The 14,054-nt window shown below is 44.4% G+C and overlaps 1 protein-coding gene and 1 long non-coding RNA gene across 3 annotated transcripts in view; one reads left to right on the forward strand and one right to left on the reverse strand.

Annotated features, from left to right (window-relative positions):
* Positions 1–14,054, reverse strand: part of WLS (Wnt ligand secretion mediator) — a 100,636-nt gene that overhangs the window by 13,588 nt on the left and 72,994 nt on the right. For both annotated transcript variants that reach the window (XM_031041691.2, XM_006728411.3), the window contains 6 exons: positions 13,808–13,944; positions 10,484–10,652; positions 9,012–9,109; positions 8,590–8,653; positions 6,484–6,627; positions 5,153–5,236 (listed from right to left, as the gene is read on the reverse strand). In XM_031041691.2, coding sequence (XP_030897551.1) covers positions 5,153–5,236; positions 6,484–6,627; positions 8,590–8,653; positions 9,012–9,109; positions 10,484–10,652; positions 13,808–13,944 — 696 coding nt within the window. The remainder of the gene's footprint in view (positions 1–5,152; positions 5,237–6,483; positions 6,628–8,589; positions 8,654–9,011; positions 9,110–10,483; positions 10,653–13,807; positions 13,945–14,054) is intronic.
* LOC115944961 (uncharacterized) lies at positions 2,728–3,466 on the forward strand. Its single transcript, XR_004079449.2, has 2 exons — positions 2,728–3,116; positions 3,286–3,466. It is a non-coding gene; the product is annotated as an uncharacterized LOC115944961 (long non-coding RNA).

A 14,054-nucleotide genomic window follows, 5' to 3' on the forward strand; every position in this document is an offset into this window, starting at 1 on the left:
GGCATGACTGATCTAAGGAAACGCCCACCTGTATGCCTGGTTCACAATGGTATTCGACGAACAGATGTTTGTTGAATGAATATGGACAAAGGTACAGGCATGTGCAGGAATGCTAGTTCAAGTACATGGAAGTAGAAAGGGAGGATAGAAACAGTTGCTCGAAGGAAATATCTGATGCCAAAGTAAAGAGAAAATACTGCATTCTATAGTAAAGAATGATGATTGTACTTAAAAGTAAGTCAATGGGTAATAAGTATTATTTCACTTAAATATTGCTCTCTAACACAAATATTAGCAAAACTCAGACTTTTTTAAAATAATAAGGATGGGGCACCTGGGTGGCTCAGTTGGTTAAGCGACTGCCTTCGGCTCAGGTCATGATCCTGGAGTCCCGGGATCGAGTCCCGCATCAGGCTCCCTGCTCAGCGGGGAGTCTCTTCCGCCTCTGAACCTCTCTCCTCTCGTGTTCTCTCTCTCATTCTCTCTCTCAGATAAATAAATAAAATCTTTAAAAAAATAAAATAAAATAAAATAAAATAATAAGGGTAATGATAGTTAACATTTATCCAATGTTAATATGTCAGGCACTACAGTAAGAATTTTAAATGGAAGATATTATTTAGTCTTAACTTTATGGGCGCCTGGGTGGCTCAGTCGGTTAAGTGTCTGCCTTGGGCTCAGGTCATGGTCCCAGGGTCCTGGGATCGAGTCCCGCATCGGGCTCCCTGCTCAGCGGGGAGTCTGCCTCTCCCTCTGCCTGCCGCTCCCCCCTGCTCATGCTCTCTCTCTCGCTCTCCCTCCCACTCTCCCTCTGTCAAATAAATAAATATTTTTTAAAAATAACAACTTTATGGGCGCCTGGGTGGCTCAGTTGGTTAAGTGACTGCCTTCGGCTCAGGTCATGATCCTGGAGTCCCGGGATCGAGTCCCGCATCGGGCTCCCTGCTCGGCAGGGAGTCTGCTTCTCCCTCTGACCCTCCCCCCTCTCATGTGCTCTCTCTCTCTCTCATTATCTCTCTCAAATAAATAAATTTAAAAAAAAATTAAAAAATAAAAATAACAACTTTATGAGGTTGGCAGGTAATATTTCCACTCAACACAGGGAAAAACTGTGCCTCAGTGAGGTACATGATCTTGCCCAAGATTGCTCAGTCCGAAAGTCATGGCTCTGACTTCAAAAGAAGGTATTCTTAACCATTATGCAATATAAGAGTAGGAATATTATCCTAAACAGTGGTGAGTCTGTTAAGTTAGCAAATGGAGCAACTACTGTGGAAGATCAAATTTCCTTTGAAAATTCACTTAATTAACCATAATGCAAATTATTATAGTGTATATATACACAGGTTTGCATATTCAAATCCATAGAGTAATATCGATGTACTATATATCCTGGACATAGTAATATAGGATATTCAAAACTGGATCTATATGCAAAATACAGCTTTACAGTAGAAGCACTGAAATGAGATGCTTATGCCATGAGGGGTACAGAGGTGCTCAGACGGCCTGAGGAACTAGCAGATTCATGCCCCTGCACCTTGTTTGGCATAAGCCTGCAGAATTACCCATACTATTTAATTTGTAATCCCTAAATGTATTATTTCCTGCTGAGGGCAGAGAGTTGCGTTTGCATAGATGAGCTGTATACAGAGAGTCACTTGACTGTGGGTGCGTGCCCGTCTCCTCTCTCGGTTATTCATGCCTGGGACCTCCAGAGTTCTGAGCACGTTCCCACCAGCATGAACCACAGTAAGCAGCCTCAACAGAGCGGCCCTTGTCAATCCGAAATCTTATCAGTGCTAAAGCAGAGAGGTGACAGTCACCCCATTTTAACTTCCGGAGGAAAAAATCAGATAGCCCTAACCAAAAAAGAAAAAAGAAAAAAAAGAAAATCATCTTCCCTCTGCCTAAGTCTTATTTCTAAAAGTCCCTGTTTTTCCTGATTTAACATTTGAACAATTTACTTTTGTGTAAAACCACCCAATTATACCCCTGGAGCCAAGTGAAGGTCAAATCCCTTTACACCCAGTAGTCTTGACAACCAACATTCCACTTAACAACAAGATTTCCAAATCCCAGACACAGGCTCTCTTACTGGAAACATTTCCTCTGTGAGTAACAGAATGAAGTGATCACACACACAAAAAAGAGCTGGGGACAGGCTCTCTGGGAGTTTGCTGCATGTGGCTTGACCTGAATGTCAGGCACCTGGGGGTCCCCTTAGTGAAGGTTGGTGACCTTCTCCCCTGCATTGCACTTCTGTTCCCTACTGCCTGCCACCTCTAAACGGAACGCCTCTTTCTTTTCCAGAGGGAAGGGGCTATAATACCAGACTGTGATGTACCATCTCTTGGTTGCTATGACTGAGGCCATTAAAATGGCAGGCATTAAAAGACTGCCCCTCAGGACCCAGCTACAAAGCCTCAAGGTCACTGCATTCCACAGCTTCCTGTGGGCCCTTCATTCCTGGCCTCAGAGCTTCAATATCCTGGCGAGATCCCCTTGCATTATATTTCATGGGGCTTAAATGCAAGCTCTCTCAGCAAGCCCGAGAGTATAATGGGAGTTTTAATACATTCCTTTCACCTAAGGCTGGGATCTATTTCAAAAAGTTACCCAATAGGTTTTCTTTCAGGTGAGCTCATTGCTGAGACATTCCAAAATGACATTAAAAAATAAATCCTCTGATGACTATATTAGTACAGTACCTGGGACATCGAGAGTTATGCCTGAAAACGTCTTAGATATCTATAAATAAACCTTAAAAAAATAACCCAGCAGGAGGAATGTGAGGAGCTAATGGAATCCAAAAGAACTCGCTGCTACCCCCTTGGAGTTGAAATCCACTCCGGGCTGACTGTCGCTGCGGCAGATATAAAAAGCCAGCCACAGTCTGGAGCCGTGTTAGAAAATACTGGGGCAAATGGAATATTAATCTTTTTCTCCAAAGAAAAGCCACAAACTCTGCTCCTTGGAAGAACTGGCCTCCCTTGCTTGAAAACGGTGCACTATGTAACATAGACAAGGCTACATTCGGGCAACATGTGGCTGCCTTCAAGATCAGCAGCCGTCCCTTCTGGACTTCACCTGGAAGGGACTCTCTGCAGAGCCAGGTGCGTAAGTGGCATGGGGCTGTGGGAGCGTGGCGGCAGCTTCCTGAGGGGGCAGAGACACAAGTTAAGACCCAAAGTGCCCTTTGTCTCTGCCTTCCTGAGAACGTATCTTGAGACTGCCTTTCATTTCTCAGCCCAGCTTACTTGACGCTTCTGTTTCTCCAAGCAGTGTGCCCTGCTCTCTCGGACTCATCCAACTGGCCATATTGAGTGTCCCAGTGGGTTACCGAGGCACTGGAGGACTGGACACTCGGGTCACATGAAGGAACCAGCCAAAGGATAAGTCAGCCCTCAGACACCCTTGTTTGAGCCTCAGCTGGGTGAATAAAAAACTCATTCAGAATTGGAAATATGTTACTGCATTTGGAGTGATGACTGAAGTTTCCTCGGTTTTATAAACAAGCAGTCTGATACAAACACAGCAGTGGTGTAGGTCACAGCAGATGTGGTAAGCAGAACTTTTCGAAGACAGATATGTATTATTTGTTTTATTTGTTTTCCACACTCATTTCAGCCTTCAACAGCAACACTCACACTGCCCAGTGGGCAGAGCCCACATGTCTCTAGAGGCCCCTAACGTGGGTCAGAGGCACCCTTGGGTGTCCCTGCATCAAGTTCAAGAGGTCCATGGACTGGAATGAGAAAAACTGTATCTTTATGATATGAAAGTTACCATTTCTTTCAATTATAAATGTAGAAAACAAAGTCCTGTTAATATTAGCACTAGCACAACCTGTAATTTTGTGACCCATAAAATCATGACATTCTCCTATCAATTACAATTATAGATACGTATCTGTAAACATCTGTAACATGTGTAATTGCAGATATCTTTGAAATCCAAAGTACTTTATTTTACTCATTTAAAAACATTCAACGAAGACACCCATAGCCTCCAGCAGGTTGCCCACGGGATCTATGCTACAGAAAAAGCACAGGAGCCCCTCTACTAGAGGGAAACGAGCCAGCACAGTGAGACAAGTCCGGTCCTAAGGCTCCATCTGCACTAACATTCTCAGTTTTGGCCAAATACAGGGATGACAGAACAGTTGGCAAAAAAAAAAAAAAAAAAGTCAAAAGGACTGGGTTCTGGTCCCCAACTTACTGAATGTCCTTTGGCACAACATTCAGCCCTTTTGTTATTCACAAGAGCACGGTTATTCCTGCCCACAACGTGCCAGGCACTCTGCAAATCACTCTGCAGGCACTACTTCCTGTGGTCCTATGGCCCCCTTTTGTGGCAATACTAATATTACATGCATTCTACAGAGAGCAAAATTAAACCTTAGAAATGTTAAATAATCATCCACTATCCCACCCAGCTGGAAAACTGCACAGATGGGAAATGTCTCTAAGGCCATTCGATTTCATATCCTAGCAACTGAGATAACCACCCCAACCACCCTACACCCACAGGATTTTTGTGGAGCTCAAATGAATGGCAGATAGGTCATCTGTCAGGTTTAAACAGTGCTTTCCACTTTCCAAAGCCAGTTACCAACATTTTAAAATTATTACCACTATTGAAGTTTTCAAGTATAGCAACATTTTGAGTTTTGGAAATAACCAGCAGAAAGGTAAGAGTCTATCAAGGGGACTTCTGAATTGTATTTCATGTTTAAGTGGCAATATAATTATTACAAAGAATGGCTGATGGACTGTAAAAGGATCTACGTTAATGCTTAGATAAAGATCAAGTCAAATGAATACTTGCTTGTTGGTGTTCTGCCATAGGGCTTAAAAAGTGTATTCTCTTAAGTAAATGAAATAAGTGCCCTTCAATCTGGCTGCAGGCTTTTAATTTATGTAGCAACTTTCTTCCTCATACGAGGCTATACTGAAAGGGAAAATTCCATCCACCTCTGGCCAGGTGGTTCAGTCCCAGCGTAGAGCACCTTAAAAAACATGGCTTGAAGAGGTGCCCAGCATTACAGCCTCCCTGCTCCTTCCTCAGCAGCTCTCTAGAATTTTCTGTGCAGAGTGGAGGCACCCCTCCAGGGACATTGTCACCCTGACGCGGTTCAGGGTCCACTTACCTGGCTAACAATGAAGAAAATGACAGTCATAGCGGCACAGGCCAAGGTGATCAGCATGAGGAACTTGAACCTGAAAATCAGCCCCTATTGGGAAGGAGAGAAAGAGTAGATTACCACTCTCCCAGCTAGCACCAATCCTTTTCTCAAGATATAACTCTGTAAAAAAACAATTTAAAAAAAATATCTATAAAACAAAATCCCTAAGAGGGACTAGTAAAATAATTTCATATAGTAACATTTCTCCTACAGAGGTGCAGGTGACTGAAAAATTTATTGGGCCAAACATTTCTTATGTTCTTATCTCTCATGGAACAGTGATACCAGAGCCCGGGAAATTACATTCACGGCACGTTGTGAGGCTGCTAATTTCCCTGCTAAGCTGGTTATGCTTCTCTGCAAGGGTTCAAAGTCACCAAATCCAAGTTTTCTGTGGTTGTAATAAAATTCTGCTCCAGTGAACAAAAAGAAATGTGCATATTAATCAACATGAAGTGGATCTGGTTGAATTTTCTCATGTGTCACTCCAGCTCTAGAGACATGCAAAGCTTCAGAAAGTGCCCAGGGTTTCCTGAGAGCAGGATTTAAGGAAACCTGTGTTTCAGGGAAAGACACCTCTTACTTGGGGGCTCTAAGCTGCAGATCCACTGTATATAAAAACCCTGGGGTTCTGCAGTTTCTGTTTCTTTTCACAAGAGGCATTAGGCCCATGTCTCCAGGGACAGCCACTTAGGCATGAATCCAAGGGATCCTTGAAAAATTAAGAATGTGTTGCCTGCATTAAGAGATCGGAGGATGTTGAGTGTTTTCCCTTGAATGAAGCACATAATCTATAAACAGAGATTACTGAATTCTATTTGATCACCTGCTGGATATTTTAGGGGAAATCTGGCCTCTCTGAGTCTAAAAAATCAGATCACCTGGGCTGAAGCCCAGGCTCCAGGCTGATTCTCAGCAAGGGAACCTTACCTAAAGCCTCACCCCAGCCAAAGCCCTGATGCCACCCTAATCAAATCTCCCATCTAGTATCACCCACATTCCATCCCAAAGCTGAAGAACCTGCTGAACAAGTTCACCCCTTCTGAGGACAGAAAGACATATATAGACCACAGAAAACTCCAAGATCGACACAAGCCAGCTAGATGCTTCTCAGAGTCAGAGTTAGCCTCTTATTTTGCCCAGACATCTTCTGTGACAGGAGAATCCCTCCGTATGTATCTGAAATAAAGGCTTCTCATCTCCAGGTGTAGGTGTGTGGTGTGTGGTGTGTGTTTACACACCAAGCAGGAGCTCCTGAGTCACCAGGTCCCACGTGAGCCGGGAGGTTTGCTCACCTCGTAGTGCAGCCGCCGGACTTTGCTCATGGCCGGCAGGCTGGACTGCTTCCCACCGATGTTCCGAAACACCTGAAACACCATGAAGCACAGAAACAGGAAGTAGAGGCAGAGGCAGATACCAGCCACAATGATGAAGGCCATCTGACGGTTTCCAGTAAAGGAAAGGGCAGGCTTGCTGACACAAACGCTTTTCCTCAGCTCTCTTGGCAAGGACACCCGTGGTCTCCAAACAGGGGGATAAAATATTAAAACCTGGCATTCTAATGCCAGCGATAGAGATTTTCGGACACAAAAGTACCACAGAGTAGACTGTTCCAAGATGTTTTCTAAGGCAAGTGAGAGGAGGAATGGAGCCTCGCTTATTAGAAATGCAGACTCCAGGGCCCACCCGAGACCTACTGGATCAGAATCTGGCTCGTAACAAGATTCTCAGGAGATTGGTATGCACGATCCATTTGAAAAGCACTAAAATACTGGGTATTGGTTGCAAATGACTGGTCAGGTAAAACGCTGCATTAAAATCACCAGAAGAGTTACAATACAGCCCAGGTTCCACGGCAGATCTATGGAATCAGATTTTCCAAGAGCAAGGAAACCAAGTATAATCGTGGTTGAGAACCCGTGGGCTAGTCCTTGGATTTTTAGAAGGAGACGGAGACACCGTGGAATCAGGAGGTGATGACGTGGGGGTTGGGAGCAGCAGCTTCAAGGGATGCTGGGCATGGGACGGAAGGCCTTGAAGTAAAACCAGGGATGAAGTTCTGTTTGCAATTTTCTGTCACCACAAGAAAAATCTTGTCAAATGGAACAGAGAGCAGAAGGACAGATGGCCAAGGTGGGAGATGAGGGTGGGGGCAGTACATACTTTGAAACTGATCAGGGCAACTCTAAGACCCATCCTGAAAGCTCAACCTGAGAACCACCAAGGCTTGGGGAACACTGAGCTGGCTTGCGAGGCAGGTGACCTGAATCCAAGTCCTTTCTGCTACAACTCTACCCCAAGCTGCATATTTTAAAATATTTTAACAAGCGTGCACTCAGTGTGTCTATTTCATTAAATAATATATTCAGTGTACTTTCTCCTTCTTTCCGAATGCCGACAGTACCCCAGAATGAAGGGAATATAGCTTTTTTTTTGCTACAGGCCCTGACATTTTATTTGCCTCCGTGGACCTTCATCATATATGGACAATGAAAGGACTGAAGTAGACTTAACGTTGTAAGGACTCCCCGTGTTGTGCAGCTCACATTTTCGGGAGGAAGGATGGGAGTAGGGCAGAGCACAACTCTCTCATCTTTATTAAGGTAATGATACTACTGAATCAGTTTGCTCACCAAGTTCTTGTGATACTAAGAAGCCCACACAAACATCATGACCAGACAAAGCATATTTCCCAGCACATGACAAGGTATTATCCATCAAGAAATAATACAACTCCAGCCTTTCTCCCCACTACAACAGAGGAGGGTCTTTTTCTCCCAAAGCACTTAACATATTATTCAGGAAGATAAAATATTTAAATCCAGCATCCTGAAGGGGATAAGAGAAGACTGTCACTTCTGTTTCATGAAGATGACTCAGAGTTTATGCCAACCAACCAGAAGCCTCGGCAACTCCTCTGGAACTAATCACCTTAGCCTTATCTCCATGCAGTCTCAGAAATGAATAGCAGCAGCGTGGTTACGCTGGTACACCAAGGTCACTGTAAGAAGTCTCGCACACGGAGGACTTCAGAAACAGGCTCTCCCACAGGGGCCCAGAGGTGAACCTCCGTGGCTCCAGGGAAAAGCTAGTCATGCTTGAGTCTGCGGTAAACAAGTGTATCACAGGTCATTTGCACAGGCTGTGGTAAGACGAGCAACTCTGAGCCCTCTGCCATGGGGATATGCTGCACCTTCCTCATTTTGCCTGCTCTCACCGGGCTTAAAAGCAAGCATTAATTCTTCTGATTATTTGCATTAATTGTGCCATGATCATTGGTCTGAGGATCAAAGCTCTGGCTGAGCACACATGGAGAATATTAGCAGGACTTAGAAAATGATCTGGGGGGACCTGGCGGCTGTGGGAAGAAATGAAACCCTGAAGTCATCAAGGAAGGATACGGCCAGCTCTGTCCCAACATCTGTAGTCCAGATACTGTAGAAGGGATTTGTGAGTTGTACCCCTCTAGAAAGAAAAACGAGATGGAAAGACACAATTAATACAGAGGCAAAGGGGGACTTTCCTTTTTACACATCCTCTGCTTCTCAGCCAGAAGGGCGGGGGCTGTGTGTAGACTAAGAAAAGTTCACAGACTTAAAGAGAAACAGAGTTTGAAGGATAGGACCAGCACAAATATTTTCCATCTAGAAAGAGCTTTGCCTTTGATTTCAGCCCACTCCTTATCTGCGGACATGACCACGTCCAATGCTTCCATCCCACAGGCTCCGGACCACCCTTCCTCTTTTTGAATCCTCCTCCCGAGGAGCTGGGGTGGACATGGGGATGCACATTTCAGCCCAGGATCCCACAGGCACCTGCTCACCTCTCACACATATCAAATATGAAGAGACAGAAAGAGCCAACAGCAATTGGTCCGACTTGCTTCCAGTACCCTGCTATGTGATTCCGCTCATGCTGATCCTGAGGGAAATGGAAAGGAGAAATGACATCGGGGAGAGCAAAGCAATTCTACAGGTAAGTCAGTCATTCTAACAATCCTGCTGACCACCTGTTGTATACCAAGCATCGTGCTAGACTCTAGGCATATGAGAATGAGTAAAACCAAAATCTCTGTTCCAGAGGAGCTCATTTTTTATCAGTCCATCCATAGGGGCTCTCATAGCCATAAGAACAGGATGCTATGGGAACACAAAGAAAGGCCTTGTATCTTCAGCAGTGGAAGTTCTGTGGTTTGCAAAATAACTCATTCCGAATTAAATTAAGTGGTTTATCGCATGTGTTTGTCAGGCGGGTGGATCCCCAGAGGACAAAATAAACACTTTAAGGCATTAAAATATGTCAAGAGATATATCAGTATCTCTCATGGTTAGGAAAATAGACGTATGTTCTCCCTACCTTCATTAAAAACAAGAGTGGTTCCTCTTGGTAGATATACAAAGACACTAAGAGACAGAAAATGAAGGAATGTAGAGCGAGAAAACGGGGAAAGGCAGAAGACAAATCTTAGCACCCAGGCTGAAGACCAGGTGTGACAGTCCACACAAATCCACTCTGGGCCTCCACCGGGGCTCGCTGTGCTGCTGCTGGACCCGAGTCCTGCTGCCAAGGGCTCATTCTCAGAGCATCCCCACTGGAGGACCCCTCCCGCCTACCCCAGGCACCCCAGCCATCAGCAAACACCTCTCTGCTCTCACTGCTCTCCTAGAAGGGCTGCAAGACTTCAGAAGCAAGGATCAAACCCTAGTGGAGTTTAAAAGCAGTCCACTACTATGAAGCTGGATGCCTGCCAGGAGGACCAAGCTCCAGCTGGCATATCACCTGAGCCACAACGTGAGGACCGCACCATTCTTATTTTTAGCCGTGGTACCTTCAATCCCTCCTGAAATAGGATTTGATGTCTGTGCAAACTGAGACCAGGGAGGTCAGTATTTCAGGGTAACAGGGGTTACCAGGCCACCTGGACAAATTGCCAGCTGGAAAGAGCCAGACCCACATTCTCTGGGGGTTACCTTGGTCCTGGGGACAAGCAGAGCTGAAGCCAAAGCAGAAGAAACAGTAATAATCACTGACATTTGTGTGTTTACATTCTGTGAAATACTCACATTATCTCGCTTAAATCTCACGAAAACCCTATACACCAGGCCTTTAAAATCCATGTTACAGATGAGAAACCGGAGATTCTGGGCCAGACAGTCACTTGCCGGAGGCCACGTGGCTAGGTAACAAGTGGGGGAGTCAGAATTTGAACCGGCGTTCTGACTCCAGAGCTCAGTCTTGCAGCCACTAGTTGATCTTGTCTCACCCCCGTCCCTTCCTCCCTCAGGAGGCTCTTACCATCATGTGCTCGCCACAGAAGATGATCCAGAAGGAGAGGAGCATCGCGTAAAAGATGCCTTGCCGGATGTCGCCGAACAGTAGCATCCAGGTCCAGTCAAATCCAATGGAAAACCATTCCACTGGGATATTGATAAAAGTCATGGAAATCCCAAGGGCAAAGATGACTCTGATCATGAGAAAATAGCAGGAAAACCACTTTATTCATCTGGGAGGCAGATTTTCCAGAAAAAAACCAAAACAAAACCAAACAAAAAAACAACCCAGTTTGGGGAATTGAGATGTTACCTATTGAGACTGAAGCCATATGATCAGTTTCTTAGCTCTCATAATGAGTTTCTACACCCAGACGCAAAATGCCTTGCGTTGTTGGCACCACCGCGGGATGAAGGAAGCCTACATTAACCTTTCTATATAATTGAAGCTAAGCTCCTTAGTGCCCTGCACTTTATTTTGGTACCACATCAGATTAAGAGCTTCCTACAATGTTTTTCCCTTCCTTTGCCTTCTTAAACAGACCTCACTGAACATAACTATCCTCTTTCACCTATCCAGGTAATCATTAACTTGATCATTAAGAACACTCATGATTATTATTGTGATGATGATATCCTCCTTGGCAACTATGAATTGGATAAGCATGTTTGTTTCAGTAAGAAATTATTCCAAACAACAAGAAATACAACTTCTTTTAGCTGCTTGTTTAGTTTTCATTTTGCTTTTTCCCTACTGCCCAATTAATTGCCACTGCTCTATCAAATATCATTCATTTTGTCACTGATTTATTCATACTTTCAATCATACCTATGAAATACAAGTGTTAATTAAGCACGGATCACACGCCAGGCATTTTGTTAGGGCCATAGATAACCAAGCGAGGTGGTACTCTTCTACTCATGGAGGTAGATTTAGTGGCTGAGCCAAATAAAGTGTGACAAGAGATATGACAGAAGTGTGCACAGGCTGCCCCAGGGACTTCTAACCTTGACAGAGACAGAAATGGAGAGGAGTTGTGAGTCACAATTGGGGACGTGGAAGGGCATTGCTAGCAGAGGGAAAAGCCTGAATGGAGGCACAGAAGCCTGGAACAGCCTGAATCATTTGGGGATCCGCACATGGAGGAAATGACAGGACATGAGGAAATGACAGGACATGACACCAGAGAAGTAAAAAAGGCTGAGCTCATGAAGAAACTCGCCTACCCCATTAGAGAACTTATCTTGAAAAGACTGAGGCTCCAATAAGAAGTTTAAACAATGGAGTGACATCATTCATTCATTCAACAAATTCATATTTACTGAGCTCCTACTATGTGCCAGTCACTATTCTAGATGCTGGGATACAGTAGTAAACAAAGTAGGCAAGGATCCTGCTCTAATGATGCTTGCATTAGAAGGGGTGAGAGGAGGGGTCTGTGAAGAAAGATAACAAATAAATAGAGAATATATAAAGAAAAATAAAACAAGGTAAAAGAATGGAGAGAGAAGGGGTACTACTATATATAAGGTGGGTAGGAAAAAGCCTCTAAGATAAGAGACATTATGCCTGGGCCTGAAGGAAATGAGGAATTGAGCCACAGAGATATCTAGGGAAGAGCATTTCAGATGAAGAGAACAGCAAGTGCAAAGGCCCTGAGGTGGGAGCCTACCAGGCATGTCTGAGCATCATCAGGTGGTAGGGGGCAAGGAGATGAAATCAGAAGTGGCAAGGGTCCAGGTCATCAAAGGCTTTTTATAGGCCAGGGCAAAGGAAATGAAAAGCCAATAGAGAGCTTTGAGCAGAGGAGTGACAAGATCTGATTCACACTTGAAGGGGAACACTGGCTGCTCTGAGAATAGACTGTAGGAAGGAAAAGAGTGGAAGCAAGAAGAACAGTGGAGAGGCTATTTGCAATAATCCAGGTAAGAAATGAGAAATGATGGGGAGTTGGATTAGGGGGTAGCAATGGACATGGTGAGATTTCCTGGTGGGTTGGATGAGGGGTGTGAAAAAAAGAGAGAAGTAAAGGATGACTCCTACTTCTCTAACCTGAGCAGCTGAAAGGATAGAGTTGCCATTTCCTACGATGGGGATGCCTGGGAGAGGAGCAAGTCTGAAGAGGGAGGAAATAAAATGTCCTTTGTATGCATTACATTTCTGTGCAAGTGAAGATGTTAAACAAACAGCTGGAATTCTTGGATTTAGGGCTGGGAGGGGCTGAGGCTGAGGATATGAATTAAGAGTCATCAAAGCCTGATGATTTTTAAGACCATGAGACTAGATGACATCACTTCAGGAATAAGCATAGCTAATGAAGAGAAGAAGTACACAGACTAAGCACTGGCTCCAAAGTTTAAGAGGTTGGAAAGATGGTTGGAAACAGCACTGGAAACAGAGTGATGGTCAGCAAAGGAGAGTGGAAGAAGGTCTGCGAAGAACAAGGAAGTGACCATTTATGTTGAATGTTGGTGATGAGTCTAGAAAAGTGAGAACTGAGAAGTGACCACTGGATTTGGGGTGTGAAGGTCATTGGTGATCCTGTCAAGAGCAGTTTTTTTTTGTTTTTTTTGTTTTTTTTTAGAAGATTTTATTTACTTACTTGGCAGAGAGTGAGAGTGGAAACACAAGCAGGGGGAGTGGGAGAGGGAGAAGCAGGCTTCCTGCTGAGTAGGGAGCCCGATGCAGAGCTCGATCCCAGGACCCTGGGATCATGACCTGAGCTGAAGGCAGATGCTTAATGACTGAGCCACCCAGGCGCCCCAAAAGCAGTTTTAATGAGGGGTGGAATGGGCTCAAGAAAGAACAGGTTGAGAAGATATATAGGTAAGGTTTTTGAGGAGGTTTGTTGTAAAGAGGAGTAGAAAAATGGTGGGGTGGTTTCAGGGGGAAGTAGGAAAAGTAAGAGTTTTGTCCAAGAATGAGAAATGGTATAGTGTGTTTGTATATTAATGAGAATAATCCAGCAGAAAGGAAAAGTCAGTAATGTGGGACAGAAAGGGGATGTATCTACGAGAGTATTGTCCTTCTGGAGGGGAGAGGGTTGGGCTTAGGAGCAAGGCAATTTGTTCACTGTGACAGAAAGAAGTATTTGACCCAGACCATGGGAATGAAGAGCAAAGACAGAATAGAGAGCCAGAAATGTGAGAGAGGTTTAATCCCTAGGGTTTAATAATAATTTGCATGTGAAAGCTGAAGGAGAAAAAAGAATCCAGGATGATTCATGGTCCAATCACCAGCCCAAGTAACACACTGACCACTTGAAATAGACCCCAGCAAAACCAGCACCATGGCAGGCAGATCTGGGATGCCAGTGTTCCTTAAGAGTGCTCTGAAATCAGCTCTTACTTTTCTAGAAGCACTGGGGGTCGGGACATCATAGTGATCCTCCTCCAATACCACACCATAATGATGAAGATGCTGGGTGTAAGGAAGGTCTTCATGGCAAACCACACCTTGGTGAAGCCTCCATTTTGATGGATTCCCTAGATAGAGACCAATCATAATTTTGAAGGTGAATATATCTTAGTGTTATTTTCTATCAGCAAATGCATTATGGGGAGAGGTGAAAGCAGATCTTTTCTGCTGAACTTTC

Source organism: Leptonychotes weddellii, chromosome 4 (genome assembly GCF_054177405.1).
Source record: "Leptonychotes weddellii isolate Sample4059 chromosome 4, ASM5417740v2, whole genome shotgun sequence".
In the NCBI taxonomy this organism is placed as follows: domain Eukaryota; kingdom Metazoa; phylum Chordata; class Mammalia; order Carnivora; family Phocidae; genus Leptonychotes; species Leptonychotes weddellii.